This window comes from Manacus candei, unplaced genomic scaffold (genome assembly GCF_025592945.1).
Source record: "Manacus candei isolate 608988 ecotype Guabito, Panama unplaced genomic scaffold, ASM2559294v1 h1tg000003l, whole genome shotgun sequence".
NCBI lineage: Eukaryota > Metazoa > Chordata > Aves > Passeriformes > Pipridae > Manacus > Manacus candei.
Window position 1 is genome coordinate 5,987,888 of NW_026138051.1, and position 18,287 is coordinate 6,006,174.

The following is an 18,287-nucleotide window of genomic DNA, read 5'->3' on the forward strand; positions in this document are numbered from 1 at the left end:
ATGTTTTGTAAAATGAAATACAACAGTTACCATCTTATCATAACCACCAGCATTTAGTATCAGTTGCTACAAGCCACATTTACTACAGAAAGAAGCACTGGTGGTTGAACAGACTCGTATGATCATCAGTTCTTGGAAACAAGCCACTGAAGAGAACAGGCCAACAAAGGAAGCACCTCGCAACCTCCACCTTCATTCAGTAGCCTGAACTAAAAAGATGATATAGGCAGATGAAAAGCTGCCACAATGCCAGACATCCACACACATCACAGACAAGAAGTTGAATGTAGTACAATGACCTCTTCGGTGCTGCTTTCTCAGAGTAAAAATGCAGGTGAATAATTGTTTTACTGTACAGTGCTCTATGCCTCTGAGAGAAATGCATTTACAATTTAACAACAGCAGATACAAATATCGGTCAGACTGTTCCAACCCACACAAAGTGAGAGATACTCCAGCCTTTAGAAGTGGTCAGAGATGGTGTCACTTGCAATGAGACCAGAAGGTCACACTGTGGCTCAGAGACTGAAAACATCACAGGCCAAACCTCAGTTAACAGACACCCTGCAGACAGGAGGGGCTTCAGCGTACAAACTTATATATTTGGCCCTGGAAAATGCAGCTCTTTTCAGAGCTTTCCAAAAGGGAAGGGTTAAGCTCTTGCAAGTCACTCACCACATTCTGCTTGGTCGTAGCTTCCAAGGTCTGGATCACATAAAGCCTGTTCCTGCAGCGCATGCTCTCAACATCCTCATAGCGAATATCACCGTATCTCTAGGAAGAAAAGCACCATTCCATGCAATCAGCTGTTGCTAGACACATCTAGGCAGATGTTTTTGCCTTTCTTGCATCTAAGTACAACACAGGTATGGACACAAAGGAAGATCTCAGAAACTCCGAGAAACAAATAATTTATTAGAGCACTAAGCTTCTCCCTAACCAGTGTAAATTTTAAAAGTGTTTAAAAGGTGTTTCAAACAGTGATGGAGAAACAGAAGAAAAAAGAAACTGGAGTAGTTCAATGTGTGGGAAGACAAAGGAAGGGATTTTACTGTGTGTTGGCTCTATACCCAACTCTGCTATCACATGGTGACTAATACTTGCAGGGCAGCAAAGTCTAAGACGTGCATGTTGTCAGGGTTTGAAGTTCACTCTAGGGAAATTTAGAAATAAGCTAAGTAATTTCTGAACTATTCCTGGCTGCCTCTGGAATTTCTGAAGTCTGAGCACTAGAGTAGAATAAATACATTTACCTTTAAGAAAAAGTGGGATGGTAGGCAAAAACTAAAAACAAATTCTCAGAGAAATCACGCAACAGATTATTAAACAATTAAAATCTAAACAGAAACCAATAAATCAAACCAGGCCAACATTCTTTCTCAAGACTTTCACATAATCTCATTTATCTTGTGAACACCCATACAAAGCAACAGTATCACAAAGAATATCTCTGTTCACTTCTTCATAACTTGTAACTAGACCTATCTGCAGAATGACAACTCTCCATTGCAGCAATCTTCCCATTTTGAAATTTATTTTATTTACATAGTGACATGAAAATAACACCCTTCACCAGACCAGAACTGTGTTGAAATTAACTGTCTGGTCAAAATGGGAAGAAGGAAATTGTCTCTCACTTTGTATCAGCAGTTCTCAAACATGGGGTTGTGGCACTTACCAGCACTGAAGAAACCTAGTTTCAACTGAAGATAAAAATTTGCATCTGAAAAAGGGGTGGTTATGAGAGAGATATGGGGATATGGGCCTAAGAACAGGGCTGCCAACTTGGAACTGGGAGATTCAGGTTCAAAGTTTTGCCCAAAACTGTTCAAAAGCCATACCAAATTATTGCTTTGGTGCAGTTCCCTGCCTGCAAAGGCAGGGGAAGAAGAAAAGCAGTTTCTTTTGCTTTGTCTGTCAGTCACGATGCCAGGTCTGTGAAAGCTTCAGCTTCCACTTCTGAATGCACTACACAGCACTTCATTAGTTACCATCTCTGGTCTCCAATCTGCAAGTATTCATCCTCACTTTGAGAACTCACCATGACAAGAAAGACCCAGAATAGTTTTCAATTTTTCTTTCAAGAATCTTAAAGTGTTTCCCATACATGATTTTCCAGTATAACATTCTTGTGAAACAATACTGATAGCAGAACAGACTTTTATATGATTAGCCCAATGCTAAAAAGACAGTTCAAGTGAAATTGAATTTCTGATTCTTGACATTGTTCACCCCATTAAAAGCAATGCCTTCTTCTCAGTAAAAAATCAAAAAAGACAATTTCTAAATTACACAAATTACAGTTAGTTAATCTTTTGTGAGTCAAAGTCAGGACATTTTTTCAAAAGAAATGAACTGTGGAACTTTTAGTAGAAACATATCAATGAGAATCAGAATAGAAAAATTATTATACATATAAAAGAAACCAGTTAATAGGAAAAAAAATGTGAACAAATCTTTTATCTTGGCTTCCTTTCACTTCTGAGCAGAAGCTCTGGGTTGAGCAGAAACCTATCTACAAACACAGTAACACTCTGACAGAAATCACACCAAGGGAAAAAATGCCTCACGAAAATCTGGGGAAAAATAGGAGAAGCTAGATGTATTTCCTCCCCAATTAAGAGCTCCAAAGCTTAACATTGCAGAAACCAAACTTGCAAATTGAAAGAAAGTGCTAAAAGAGCATAACTGCTCTTCTTCACCCAATACATTTCTAAATGGTCATCTAACCCATACAATAAACTACCCAAGTACACAGTTTCCTGTACACATTGTTATGTCAAATGTTACCACTGACTGCAATGTGCAGTCTCAAATTAGTAAATACAAAGGTATTTGTATATACCAATAATATACTAATGTATATACTAATAATGTCAATGAGGGATGGTAATACATGACCTCTGATGAATATAGGGAACTCCTAGATTCAGGAGGAGACTAAAAAGTACAGACTAGAAAGCACATTCCAAGCAGTTAAAACCCCAAAACAACACAAAACCAAACCTGTTCCATAACCTATAAGGTTTTCAGTGAGGTTGAACAAAATACAGAGCCCCATTTCTACCAATCTAGGCAGATTTTCTACCCTAGTTTGTACAATGCAGCTGCAGTATTTTTAAAGTTGCCTATGAAACAAACACTGCATGGGATGCAAAAACATACCCACAAGAACACGTACTTCATTTGACTCTCGAATCAAATCAGTGATGTCCACTTTGGGGTGGTCACTCTTTGTATCGCTGAGGTTGGAGCCTTGCTGCACAGCTGGAGGCAAAGGACTGTCTTTGTTAGTGACACTGTCAAAAAATCTGCACAAAGCAAACACATGAGAAATCAGCAGGAACCAGTTTATCACCAGATAACAACAGCATTGGCATCTACTGAAGAAAAAGTGTACAGAGAATGGGAAATAGCAAAGAATATGAGAATCAGTAGCAAAAATGTGTTGTAATAGTAACAAAGGCAGACGAATGTGGGAACTGCCCACCCAGAGAAGGTTCCAGCCTTGGGAGGTTTTAGTCAATACATTAGTGATGTATTGGCTGATATGATCTAATGTGAGCAGCAACCGTTTCTGGAGTGGGAAGTTAAACTAGACTCTTGCCAAAGTCCCTTCCACTTGGCATTTCCCTAGTTCTCTAATCCATCTAGCAGGGTTATACTATATGACTGGGAGAGAGAAAAAAGCTTGTCCTGAACTGTGAACGAGGCAATCTTAATTCCCCCAGATGCATAAGCCAAAGACATGCCTGATCTGCACCTGCTTAGCAGACCTGCATCACCAGCCTAAACAGATCCATCAGGGAGGCTAGAATTTGCAATAAACACCAGGCTGTATGGTCTTTTATAATGAAAATTACATCTTTCTCAATGATTCTGTAAATCCCAGACAAACATGTAACATTTAAAAGCCTCATATTTACAGCAGCTGCTACCAGCTCAAAAGAATAACAGTTACACTGATACCTGTTGAGAACGGTGACTGCTTCTGCATCATCCTTACAAGTGAGCAACTTCTCCATGTTGTATTCCAGCACTGCGAGGCCCAGCTGCAAGATTGCCTTTATTCCATCATAGAAGAAACAGTCCACCACATTGACTGCACTTTCAATAGGCAACACACTGATAAAAAGGGTAAGGAACCAGGAGAGAGAGACCGAGGAGAAAAAAGTCATGTCCGTCATGTGGTCTGTCAACTGAGGCAGGTGAACCCTGATGAGCTCCTCAAACACTGCCTGATCTACCAAGGCACCTGCAGGGAAAGGATAACAAAACCACCACCCAAATCTTAATACAGAGAAGCACACTTTTCTCAGAGCACCAGCCAGAAATAAAGGCCCTGTCCTAACGCAGCTCTGTTATAAAAGCACACACAGGCCCAGCAGCATGGAATCATTGGCTCCCTTCCCTCAGCTGGAAGCTGTGCACTCCATGCATGGTCCAGAGCCTTGCTGCATCCTTAAAGGGTGTTAGCACTTCAGTGAGTGCATGGCTGCTTCCAGTGACTCCCCTGACAGCCAGCACACCCTCTCTGCAATGAGAGAGAAACTTCATATCCAACGTGCTTCCAGCATATACACCTGTAAGAACTGCATAGGAGATCAAAGGCTAAGTCTGGACCTGGAGTAACTCTTTTTCCTTTATTTAAGCTGGCTGAGTTTAAAATAAATAATATGAATTGCAGTTATAATTCCAAAAGAACAGTATAATAGTCTAATTGACTACTTCCTGCGTAGTTGTGCCTAGAGTAATGACAATATCTGAAAATCACATCCAGTCTTATTTAAGGAGGAGCCATGGGATGTTCTCTGTAACCTCCATTTTCTATTCCACAATACTGAACCAAATTCAACAGTTTCTCTCCACTGGTCAGTCTTTATCTCATTCCTTACATTTGTTCTTACAAATTCATTTACATTCAATTCTAGATAGATAAAAAGACAGATGGATGTTACCAATGATTCGACGATTGAAGTAATCAGGGAGCATCCTTTCACACACAGCAACCAAAAGCCAGAAGGCTTCCTCCTCTTTAGCATACAGCAGAAGCACTGATGTCAGAATATTCATTGCCTTTAACATTTAAACAGGAAAGGAAACATTTACAAGGAAAGATGGCTAAACCACAACTGTTATCATTAGTCAGAATTTATATTTCTGAAAGCACTTTGCAGCACGTTTTTAGAGTGCTGGGATAACCTACAGCCATATCCAGTATAAGGCTTTTACTTCCATATTATTAAAAACAGAACATAGTACTTGAATGGGCTGCCCAGAGAGGTGGTGGATTCACCATCCCTGGAGATTTTTAAATGCAGATTGGACGTGGCACTGAGTGCCATGATCTAGTGAATGGACTGGATTTGGACCAAGGGTTGGACTCGATGATCTCGGAGGTCTTTTCCAACCCAATCGATTCTATGATTCTAACTATGTAAAAATATTTTTAAATGCTAAATGGCTAGTTAGAACACAAACACATACATGAAGTGCCCATGACAGCATTTATCAACAAATTCAAGTACAAGTAAAAACTCATGTTACACAGTAAGATGAAATAAGCAAAGTTTGTGAACCACTGAGCAAGAAACCATCACACATTTCTATGACTGATTTTATGCAGTTCTACTATACTGCCATCATGAGCTAATACTTAGACAACCAACACTAAGACTCTCAAAACTGCTGTACCTGACAATATCCAATTTGAGGATTCCTGTATGCATAAGCTGTAAGAACTCTCCTGAGTGCAGAAATGCCTGTGTCACTTTGAAAAGCAGGATGCTCGGGTAAGGAGCGACGCAAATCCCGTTCGATTTCATCAGTAGCCAAAGTGCACGTTCCTAAGGACTTTTCCACCAACTCAGTGTAATAACCAGGGTTGGATGCCATGTCATTTACAGCACCTGCCAAAACAGTGTTGCATGATATTAGAGGACAATAGTAAAGTAACTGTGTGATTGTCTGCAATTTATATAAAAACTTCTGGTGGCTATTGAGGTACCTCATGAATCTCCAGATATTACTGTAGTAATGTATTAGAGTAATCCTACTGAAATTAATGGAATTACTCTGAAATGAAAACAGAAAAGCTAAATAAAATAAGGCTTGGAGGAAATCTAAGTCACTTCCCATTATAAAGTTGATTTTTACTTACTTTTTTGTTTGTTTGGGGAGGGGGGCTTCCTTTCACCTACAATTTTGCCCAACTTTTCTGAGGAACACAATACCTTTTCATTTGTAGAGCTGAGAATAGATTGGGAAAACCAGGCAAAAGACTAATATTTATCTAATTATGTCAGCACCTCCTAAGACAGAGATATTGGGCTGGTAAGAGGAGTATAAATGCCTGTGTAATCCTCAAAGAACACTGGCAAAGACAGATCCATGTTCACACATGCTCAAAAGGAACAACCATACAGTAGGCTGAATGAGGAGGATAAAATGCATTTGTTACAATAAATAGATCCTCTAGAAGAGGAGAAAGCTCTGCCCAGGAACACAGTGAGCACAGCTAGCAGATAAGGTGGCTCCTCCAAATCTTCAGCTTGTTTTCTGAATCTGACACAGGCTTCCTGTGTGACCCTGATCAAGCCAGTGGCTGCTGCTTTTCTGAGTGTTTCAATGAACAGGAACAGAAGTGCTGCAGAGCAGGGTCTTAATTCCCTGGGCCTCTATTTCCTCAAGTTATGTGCTCTGACACAGGTGTGTTCTACAGAAGGAGGTGACAAAAGCACACTCAGAGCTTGGACAAGAGATCTCATATGTGTAAGACAATCCACAATTCCTGTATAGCTCACTCTTTAAACCAAGCAAAAGCATGTAAGCAAACAGCTGCTTGTAACTGGGGCCAAATTCTCTGCCAGGAAAACATTTTCTGTGTGTCTGGTAACACTATCATCTCCAAAAGCTTAAACCAAAACAACACAGTCCCACAAACATGCTTTTCTTTCTAGCAAGTGAAGAGGCTTTGCTGAAACTGACTGTCCCCTGGAACAGCACTTATTACTATTATTATGTTTCAATGGAGTTTGTTGTAAAATAAGCAAATTCTTGTTCATGATTTTGAAATGACTTTCTTCAGAAAGATTTGGACAAAATGCCAGAGGTAAGAGCACTTTTTGTTAGACTAGAAGTCAATAACTAGACTATTGTCAGTAACTAGAACATCCATACAGTACAGTTCCAAAAAGAGTCAATTAGACTTGTTATGCAATACCTGAGAAGAGCAGCCAGAGCTCTCCTCTTAAGGCCTCTGGGATCCCTCTTACAACCAGATCTTGAGTCTTCTTTGTTCGAAACATACTGACACCATGTCCTCGCTCGGCAAAGAGGATGTTCCATGACTGTTCTTTCATTTTTTCTTTCAACTGTGAAAAGCAGAAGACAACAAGCATTACATATCCTGGTAGATTCTCCTCAGGTTTCAGAGAAAAAAAGTAAATTTTGCTCCCAGTTATATTTATATAAACTGGAAATTACGGTGTTAGCATCTGTATTGATGTGTGAAATGAATGCTGAAGCAAATCAGAGCAAAATCCAGCCTATGCATAGCACAAGTTTGGCATAAAATGCCATCTCCTACATGACCTACTATTCTTTAAAGTATATGATTACAAGAAAGTCTACACCAGATCGGACAAAAGGTAAATCTAATCCAGTGTCTCACCTGACACAAACCAACAAGTGCCACAGCACAGTAAGGTCAAACAAACATTTCTTTGAAGTAAAGCAACAGTTGATAAGGTGCTCCAGCTCATGTAAAGCTCCAGGGCTGAGAGAGGGTGAACATTTCTGTGCATGCAGCACTAAGATTTAACATTGTTAAAACAATTAAAGTTGCCAAAAAGGACAAGTAGATTTTGTCCACTTTTGCTCAAAATACCATAAAAAGCAGAATTTTAAAATCTGGATTCCCTTTTGTCCTGCCCAAAGGACAGGACATTTATTTTCTGATATTTTTACTATAAAAAAACTTCATATCTTAGTTTACCCAGTTCTGCTGAAAGACTTATTTTCAAATAAAATCTGCTTTCTTGCATACACTATGGAGAAGCAAAAATTTGATGTCCTGCAGCAAAAACAATTAAATAAACATTCTCCAGAGCATAACTTTGTTAGACAGGAGTGCAAAAGAATCAAGCAAGGAAGAAATTAAGTCAATTTCTTATAACATCCTCCTTGCTCCCAAAGAGTTTGTAGTGACTTTGTATCTTGACAATTCAGATAGAAATGAAACATGCTCACTATCATAAAACAAACAGCCAACTCTTCCCTGAGGGGTGGAAGAGCAGGAGAAATTAGCTCCATGAAGATAAGGCACATCATTATTACACAAGATGAGCAGAAAATTGAATGGAGCCATGAAGAAGCACCCTGTGGACTCCAAATACAGAAAATGAAGATGAAAGAAGACTGGCAAAGCCCCAGAGGAAATCAGCAGCCTTGCTGGAATACATTTTGATAAATCTCAGTCCTTTGCAATTAAATTCCCCAAGCTGTTGGCCATTTTATCCCTTACCATTTTGGAGTCAAGATTCTCAGCATCCTGAGGATGGTAGACAGTCATTAAGGCTTCTGTACCGACTGTTTTGCTGTTATCTCTCTGACCCATCTTTGATGGTCCTGCATCAAAATCCTTTGTATGATCAGAGGCAGAACCAGCTGCAACCTTGAAAAAAATTTAACAGTGGTAGGTACATACTGCAAATGTAATAAATAATGCTTCTTAGGGATGTGTTGTCATTGGTTTCTTATTTTTCATGCCTGAAACCACACATACAGACTTCTTTATATCTAGAAACAACCTTACAATCATTCTTCAACTTCCTCAGTCAAATAAGAGGCCAACAAAAACTGACAGAGCTACACTTAATTTTACATCACACAAGTGGAATTTTGTTTTAATGTAAATGGTCTGAAGGCAAGAGATGGGAACATGTTTTTTCAAAAGAGAAAATTAAAAAAATTTAGACAACTTGAAATCTAGAGGTACAGTGGACACTGTACTATCTTGTGTCTAGAGTCAGGCTTAACTATAAGAATATTGCATTACACAGCAAAGCACTGACAATGATACATAAACTCTTAGTAAGACCACACCACCCGATTCCTAGAAAGAGGTTTTAAGAAATTAGAATTAGCAGAGCAGTTACCTCTGTAGTTATGATGTGCTGTGGACTTGAAGTTGCACTGCATTTTATTCTGAGCTTTGCCACAAGCTGTTCGAAATCTCTAAGCTCTGTGAAACGAAAAGCTGTTTTTCCTTTGGTACTAATGCTGACTCCTCTGCTGGCTGGATCTGCCTTATCCACCCCTGTGACCTACGGAACCAAGGACACATAAATTAGGCAAGATATTTTACCAGCTTACTTCTAAAAGAGCAAACTTATTAAAAATACACATGTAAATGAAACAGTAGGTATGAAGCACCACACAGATTAGTAACACAAGTTACAATTTGAAAGGTTAGTGGCCTGGAGCTATTTTAGCACAAGGTACTAAGAATTATGCAATAGATTTTTGACAGAGTACCAGAAATCTTCAAAAAGGTTTTCCCAGTTGCGAGTTCTCAGTTTGAAAGTCTTGTCTCCTTATACCTGCTGAAGCTGTTGCCTTTTTTTTACCCTCCAAAAGCAGACAAAACATGACTTTTGCAAGTAATCAAATGAAACAAGTTTTACAAGACTGAATTTCCACTGGGAATACCCTGTCAAAGACAGCTGTCATAACACATGACAGCAGGAGCTGACTTTAATTGCCATGATGGAACAGTCACAGATTAGAGCAGTTAATACACTTTAATCATGCAAGTACAAGTATGACAATCATGAAGATCTAGGCTGACTGACATCACATTGTTAAAGAATGGAAAACCACTGAAATGAGGTAACTCTGCAGTTCTGTAGAACAAACAGTGAGAGACTGACAGTCCACAAGAATAAATTTAGAGTCAGCTCCTTTAAAGCAGCCTCATCTTGTTTTTCACAGCTTATGAAAGTCTTTATTGTTTGCAGGACTGTTTACAGATAATCAAAGAAATTGCTTTATCTAGGTGGGAAACATGAAGTGTTGCTGAAATTAGTACAGCTCACCCTCTATTTCAGGTGTCTTATGTCAGGCAGTGTGTACACAGAGCATGTAAAGCAATTACAGAGCAATTATAGAACCTGGTTAATTTGTAGGCTATTGTAATCTGGATGTTGGTGAAAAGCTTTTAACAGTGGAAGACTGAAATGGGCCAGTGCCCATTCCCCACATGAAGTCAAGACAGTGATGGAGAGTTGTTTGGGTTTTTTTCTCCCAAGTCATTCTGCAGTCTGCTATAGTACTCTACAGAAATACCAATGCTGTGTCCTTTACTATATGGTCCTTATTCAGTCTGGTGAGACTATCAGCTGTAATGGCATTGCTACTTGCTCACTTGACAACTGGATTTTCCTATTGACTTTTGAAGAGACAGCACTGCTCAACTGTTGCAAAAAGAATTGCACTATTGAGCCAAGAAACACAGCAGAGTGATTATTAATCTTCAAGATCCTCTATCGTCTACAATTCTTTACTTTTTATCTCAAGAATTAATATCTCTCATTAACTCAACTTCAAGAACTAAGCAATTTTTTTTTTTAAGTATTAAAAAGTTTGGATTCTGTACCCAGCAAAGCTGCTGGTGTACCTGGCAGACTTGCAGTTCACATTACCTCTCTTAGTGGAATGATTACACTGCACAGGCTGCCATCCTGGCTAGCAAAGCAGATGTAGTTTTCTGAAATGCACATTTTTCCATGAGTATTGTAATGAATGAAAGGAACCCATAAGAAGCACTCATGAACTTCCTTCAAGGTCTCTTCTTTAGGTAGCCTGAAGAATGCAGTAAACTGCTCACTGTGGGCACGGCTCTCTAGGCCTCTGGATTAAAACAAAACAAAACAAAAAGGCAGGAAAGAGACAAGAAAAATTGAATGAGTTTTAAATGCCTTTACAAATACGAAAGTCGAAAATATCTTGGGAAAGATAGTAAAACATCATTATTTCCCATAATCCATGGGGTCAGTCTGGAGGGTTCAGTGTTTTGCTGAAAGAGGCAACAAAGGGTTGGACCACACCTACCTGTACAGCCACTTAACAAAATACTTAAATACATAACTGAACAGGAATAAATTCAATCATGTCCTTCCACAGTAAAGCACTGTGCTGAATCAGGGCCTATAGGTAGTGCAGAAAAAGATACTAACAGGCTAATCTGCTCTGTCTCTCCACACATCAGAGTAATCTCTTTAAAACAAGTTTTGGCTTGACAGAGGGTTAATTAGGTAGAAATGCAGCACATGTTGTAAACATCTGCCATATCCTAATTCTCTACAGATAACTGCAGCCAGAAACAATGTTTTGGTTGTAGAGCAACATCCCTCTCCAGCACTGCTACCAAACTTAGGGATCAATTACCCAGGAAATATAACCTAAACCAGGCTTTATTATCTGTGTACTATAAAACAAAATAGCTTTTTTTTTCTTGAGTCATGGGTGCATGCAGCTTTAAATAGAAACATTTCTTAGAAAAATGCTTTATCATAATTTCTAATTTGCAGATAGGTAACATTTTCCAACAGTGTCCCCTTCCATTTTCCAATTTAGTCCCTTTATGTGACTTAAAATCACCTAACAATAGACTTCCTTTTCCTAGTTACTTTTTACAGTAAATAGCTGTGGTCCACAGATCAAAACCAGAACATCTGAGGGAGAATTTGAACAGCTCTTTGAGGAAAGGCAGTATGTTCTTCAACAGAAGCCAGAACTGAAAAGAAACCATAAAACTACTACAAGGAATAATTACACACCTTTCTTGAGAAGGAAGGACCCTGACCACCAGGTTACTTACATTCATGGGTTTCCTACAGCCCAAAATGCTGTTGCAAATAAGGAAAGCCATGAATCCATCTGCAACTCATCAGTTTTATCACCCACCTCCAGGGGCAGAAAAGCCATGCAGTTATCATTTACAGGTTTATTAAATGATTTCTTCTCCACCTTATCCTTCCTCATCAGGTCTCTCTGGAGACAGCACAGCTCCATTTTGAACTTTCTAATCCTAAATGCTGCAAGAACTCCTTTTCAAAATTCAAACTACTATAAACATTATAGTTGGAAGAACAGCTCTGAAGGTTTGATCACCTCCTGTCTCCATATAGACTTTGGATCCTGCAAAGTAACAATAAATTACAATGCCTAACATGGCTTTGGTCCTACATTTTAATGAGACATTTGGTTAAGAGAACATCACCTTTGCTGACATTTACAGATCTCCTGGAGACAAGGATTCTCTTCCCCTTTGCCTAAACAAGTACTGGGCCCTGAGCAGATAAACTCTGTGTAATACATTACCTCTTGGTGATCTGCAGAGGGTCATGAAGGACTAGATCATTTTCAAATGTTTCCTTGTCAAAAAGTCTCCTAACAGCATAGTTTGCCAGCTGCTCCATAAGAAGGAATGTTTCGCTAATGTGCAAAAACATGGAAAAATAATGATCTTCCCCACGGGAGCATACATGAATGCTCTCTGTCAGAATCACATTGGAAGTCTTCTCAAGTCTTGATATTTCATCCCAAGAGATAATAAGTTTTACTGAAAATACAAATATAAGGAGATGTGAGTCACTTCTCAGTAGCTACTACCCTCGTATTAAAAAAAGCAAAGCCGTAGTCAGCAGCACTGATAAATTATAATTAAGCAACATAGCTAAATGATAGCACACTTGGAAAGGGCTACAAACTAACAAGCACAAAACCCATTCTCCTCACATTTCCTAAAACATAATTCGATAAGAAAGAGTTTTATAGAAAGAAAAACCTTAAAAGACACACCATGTATGACAACACAAGCTTACACCACCTTTTCTTTGCTCCTATGTGAAACTGCAAATGGCAAACACACACCATCATATGAGCCAACCCCCTTCAACAGCTCACCAACAGGGCTGCTTAAATTAAATCAACCATGTATTGGCATGCAGAGAAACTGTAACCATTAGCTATGGCATCTCCCAGTACAGATAAAAATTAGCTTTGAAAGCATCCTCTTTTTTTTATCCTTTCAATTTTTCACATAAATACAGTTACAGTTCACACTATTTGAGGCATTTGTTTGGGCATTTCAAGCTAATGTTTGAAAACAGGGGAAAAAAAGGTATGTGCAATTATCACCAATGTGTAGAGCACCCATGTGACATATTAAGACTGTGTGTGAAGACATAACTGCAATCCTCACAGACTGAGTTAATAATGCACATGAACTAAAGATGATGGACAGCTTTTAGCTACAGTCAACTGCAACTGTCTGTCTTCTTTCTGAAGTTTGTATGGAGGAAGCAAACTAATGGATATTGTGTAGTAAGTTACACAAATGTATTAATTTCCATAAATTATGTTATGCTGGCAGTTTTTTCTCTCCTGTGTCGACGTCTGCTCACATGGCAAAATAGCTCCCTTGGGAAAAATTCTTCTTAATCTGAAAGACAGCAGTAAAGCACGAAGGGACTGGGCTTAGCATCCAGACTAATTTACCTTCTGCTCCAAGCAAAAATGAGTAAAAGCTAAGGAAGTTGGTACTAAGATAAAGCCATCCTTGACAGGGCACTCTGCCCTTCCAGTAACTGCACGAGTAATAGGTAATCAACTTCTCCTGCTCTGGCAATCCAAAACACTTCTCAAACTTCATAAGACCTTCACGAAACTTCTCAGGATCATCTTCTTTTACAAAAGAACTTTTTCCCTCTTCAGCAATCAAACCCTAAAACAAAAAAATCCTGTTAGTTTATATTTGCATCCATGTGAGTGAGTGTCATATATGCACCTGCCTACACACAGCACAGCGTTCTCTGAAGAGGAGAGTAAGTTTCAGAACAGGAAGAATAGTCTGAGGATCAAAACACAGGTCACAAATCAAATGTGCTATTTCAAACTCATCCACCAAGCTTCCCACACAACAAAGGCAAGACACACATTCCCGGGTCTCTTCTTCTGAAAGAAACATATTTTCCTCACTTAATCCCAAGAGTTTCTGGGTTAAATATTTAGCATATATAGAGTAAACTGTTGCACTTTCACAAAAAGAGACCATACACTTCCCAGGCACTGTTAAAATTATGATGAAATAATTTATCGACAGTTTTAGACCACTATCTAAAGGCATTGATCATTTACCAAGAGAAGTTTATGTCAAACAACCTTGAAGGGCAGAGAAACACGAACAATGGAGTGTGTTAAAGTTAACAGTCACATATTATTCAACCAGAATTAGGTAGCATTACAATACTGTACTTTGATATTCTACAGATGACATATCATGCACGTATCGTTAGAGGAAAAAAATACTTAGCTTAGTCATGTGCCTGTTACTTACTCTTATCTTTCCCTGGACAAAGCTCGTAATATCTTCATTTGAATCAAATACAGATAAAGTCTTCATAACATTGTGTTCTAACCACTCCCAGTGTTCTGTTATTTCTTCTCTGCTGGATCCTGATTAAAAGAGAAAGTTAGTATTGCTTAAAATCAGAAGAGACTTTCACTAAAAGTATTAATCAAGAGAATACTTAGCAAATTCCTGATTTGCAGAATACTTTAGTTACACAAGTCCAAATCATAAGTCTCAAATTTCTTGTTACCTCTTGTGTACACTGCAAAGGTACCCAGTGTACATTAAACATGTGCAATGCTGTGTTTTTATCTTTCAAGCCCTTTATGCAGCTCTATTTCTGGCCTTTAGATCCAGAAGCATCACAGCTTTGTCAGCATTGTGTGGGCTCGGTGCTAAAGCCTGACTTGGACTGACAGTTCCTTCCTCCCCAGCACAGACTCAGCATCGCCACAACACTCCCAGTCTAATAGTCTAGAATGTGGGAAATGTGAGACCAAACACATGAGGCTCGGAAGAAAATGAAATCTAGGCCTTTGATACCCTCAGCTCTTTGATCACTGGCCCGTAACAGCTTCCAGAGCAGAACTCCAAGACTGGGACCTGCTGTGCAAAACCCCTTCTAACACATGAGGACATAAAGCAAACATCACCAGGAGGCAGCAAAGATTGAGATGACATGAGTGAAACAGTAGAGTTCCAGCAAATTCACTACTGAGTTAGTGCTTCAAAGACAGGTGACTCCTCAACACATGCTGGGGGACAGGGAGAGGGAAAGAGAGAGATAGAATTCATATAAGTTTGAATAAAGGCATTCTAGAATATAAATTAATTGGCAGCTCCATCCTCCAGAAGAATGCTCACAAATCAAATCAGTCAGTGTAATTACATACTTCCAATACCCCCAAGCAAGAACACACCTTTAACAATTGCTTTTTTCTCAACTTACTTTGTAAGGGCTAATTAAAAACTCCACAGAATTAATTAAAGTGGCCTTGGGAATGAACAGAAATTGCTCTAAATACAGTTAAATAGTCAGACTGTATTACACTGGGTAGATTTGCAACAACACTTAAAAAATTATATCAAGAGTAATTAACACAGCAATTAAAGAGTGAAAGTAATTTTTTTCCTCAGACTACACATGTAGACCAATTATTTGAGTCACAGTGTAAATCAGAAGCACAGAGGGGAAATAGTAAAGATGAAACTGTTTAAAAATTGTTTAAATGGTTTAGGAGCACTGTTTCAGACCCTTCATATATAAAGCAAGAACAAAGTGTCATCCCATCAATTTCTTCATGGAACAAACAATCTGTTTTCTGATAAAAAGTACAATTACACATGTAGCCTTTTGGTGTAAAGTATGTTTGTGCAGCACAGAATTTATACAAATTTAGTCCTAAAATGAAGACTATCCTTTGTATTTTCCCAAGGGCTGACCTGATGGCAGTAGGATTCCCCAGGGTATACTTCCAACAGACGTATCAAAGTACCTTTTCAACAGCCTGTCACCACCAGTTCTGATGATGTCAGAAGTGGTCCTGAAATGTATTTACTGCCAATTCACAAACTGTTCAAATTCCATCCACTTTATAAGGCTGCCCTTTTCAAGTGACATGCAACGAATTACATTAAATTAAAGCTACAAGAACAAATCTGTATTTTCAAAACAGCTAACTGCATAGAGAAGACAGCAAGAGGCACAAGTTTTCATTTAAGGTGACACACTGCGGATTCCTAATAAAGAGAGAACTGCAAAATCCAATGTAAAAACAGTGTAACAGTTCCTAGGGCAATTACTCATGCACGTGTGTTTGCAAAATGGCAGATTTCCTGCAAAGCTCATCTTTTGCCACAGGCACCTAAAAGGAAGGCTGAGAGCCCAGTGAAGTCTAGATGGAGTTTTGCTTCCTTAAAGAACACTATTAATTAAAATACATCAAAGCAAGGAAAATTAACTAAAATACATGGTTCTCTTTCCCTGTACTACAGATGCATTCAGAGTTTTCAAAAAAACTAAGAAATAGATTAATTCCACAACAATGACTCTTTAGCATTAAACCAGATGCAATATTAATTGATTTCAACATGAAGTTAAGACCGTGCCTCAGAAGAAAAAACAATGATGCATGCAAAGAATAACAGGCTCCTCTTAGCTTTGGGGATGGAGGCCTCTTTGGACACCCAGTAGTTAAGTAGCCTGTATAAAGCGATTAAGACTTCATTTTCAGGAGAAGTTACAAAACTTAAAGTGAAAATAAAAAACTAAAAAAAAACTTAAAACAAACAAACAAAAACCAAAACAAAACAAAACAAAAACAAACAATCAAACAAACAAACAAAAAACCAAAACAAAACAAAAACCAAACACATACTCCACCCTTAAGGTTAATTTACTTTTCCATTCCTACTGATTAATAATGCAACACGAGAAAGAGAGAGAACCTTTTAGACTATGAGAGCAACAGATATGAGGAATAATTCAGCTCTGACCATGACTGGGAACCTGGCTTGTTTTAACATGCAAAGACAAACCAGATAAAAGTATTAGGATAAGCAGCTACTGTTATTCCTACCTACAGCACACTTTGGGATAAGTTGACCCTTAGGAGTCCATCCTGAACTGCGTCAAGTTATACCTGCAGCTTACAGAAGAAAAGATTGTGCCTCTGTCACTCTGTGAGCTCCCAAAGGCCTTGGTACCTGATGGACCCCTGGAGAAGGCAGGAGATCAGAAGGTGATCAATAGGAAGAGCCCAGGGACCTATTCCGAACAACTGGAACCACTGCTGTCAATCTCAGGTTCACAAATGATTTTAAACCAATTAGAGGGGATGAGAATGAATAACGATAAAAGAGGATTAATCCAAAAAATGGACCCCATACTTTGCACCCTCTTTTTTCCCTGTATAAGCCCAGGACGTACCGCACGCGATGGACCAGTAGACCTGAGAGTCTGGAGTCTGGTGCAGGATGCGAAACGGGGCCACTTTTGATGTAGAGTCCAACACTGCATCTAATGTTCCCACGAGAAGACCTGTGGGGTTCAAGGAAATGTACACAGCACAGTGAAACTGAAGTTTGGAAACGTACACTCCCCTCTGACTCATTTCTTAAGGAACAGGAATGCTGCCCAAGTGAGGACTATTGAACTCTGAGAAAACACAAAGCACAATTGAGCACAAAATACTCCCAGAGGAACTTCTTTGGGAGGTGATCATGTTTAGATCCAGTAAAAGCCATTACAGACACACAATGAGGGTGAAGTTTTTTGATATGACCCCCATGGAAGCGACAGCCATGCAGTGTGGGAAACCAGGGGACAACTGGAAACGTAACAGGGCAGCAGCTCCCAGCCTTCAGTGAGCACAAGCAGTAATTGAACAATCTCTTAATTAGTCATTGACTAGTTGTTCTGTTTTCCAGTCACAGGAAAGAGCCCTTGGAAGACCATAATTGGCTATATCACCTCTCTGCCACTAAGTATTGAATTAGCTTCCATTAAACAGAATACAGAACAAAATATACTAATTTCATTAAGGAGATAATTTCATCTCTCCAGAACTGGGAGTAAAATGTTTCCTGGGAAAATTAGTGTGTATTTTATATTGGCCAGCAAATCATTCTCTCTCGCTGCACAGTAATAAAAATATTAGCCCAGATATCTTAACAGTTCCTTTAAAATATAAGGATCAGGGAATTCTAAAAGAAAAATCCATACTGAAGAAAAAACACAAGCTTTTAGTTCCTGATGCACAATAAAACCTTTTCTTGTTACAACACGAGCAAAAATACAAGCAACAGGATCTTATGCTTCTTTCCTGTATTTCCTATGTTTGCATCCTTCTGGCATGGCCACAGAATCAGA

The 18,287-nt window shown here is 38.9% G+C and overlaps 2 protein-coding genes across 2 annotated transcripts in view; both read right to left on the minus strand.

Moving 5' to 3' along the window:
* Window positions 1-18,287, minus strand: part of RNF128 (ring finger protein 128) — a 316,984-nt gene that overhangs the window by 254,391 nt on the left and 44,306 nt on the right. The gene's annotated exons all lie outside the window — the stretch shown is intronic.
* Window positions 1-18,287, minus strand: part of TBC1D8B (TBC1 domain family member 8B) — a 32,246-nt gene that overhangs the window by 7,935 nt on the left and 6,024 nt on the right. The window contains exons 2-14 of the mRNA XM_051787018.1: window positions 17,346-17,456; window positions 14,402-14,520; window positions 13,564-13,789; window positions 12,385-12,625; window positions 10,704-10,911; window positions 9,159-9,326; window positions 8,525-8,674; window positions 7,223-7,373; window positions 5,695-5,909; window positions 4,959-5,076; window positions 3,970-4,255; window positions 3,182-3,311; window positions 676-774 (exon numbers count right to left, since the gene is read on the minus strand). Of these exons, the coding sequence (XP_051642978.1) occupies window positions 676-774; window positions 3,182-3,311; window positions 3,970-4,255; window positions 4,959-5,076; window positions 5,695-5,909; window positions 7,223-7,373; window positions 8,525-8,674; window positions 9,159-9,326; window positions 10,704-10,911; window positions 12,385-12,625; window positions 13,564-13,789; window positions 14,402-14,520; window positions 17,346-17,456 (2,222 nt within the window). The remainder of the gene's footprint in view (window positions 1-675; window positions 775-3,181; window positions 3,312-3,969; window positions 4,256-4,958; window positions 5,077-5,694; window positions 5,910-7,222; window positions 7,374-8,524; window positions 8,675-9,158; window positions 9,327-10,703; window positions 10,912-12,384; window positions 12,626-13,563; window positions 13,790-14,401; window positions 14,521-17,345; window positions 17,457-18,287) is intronic.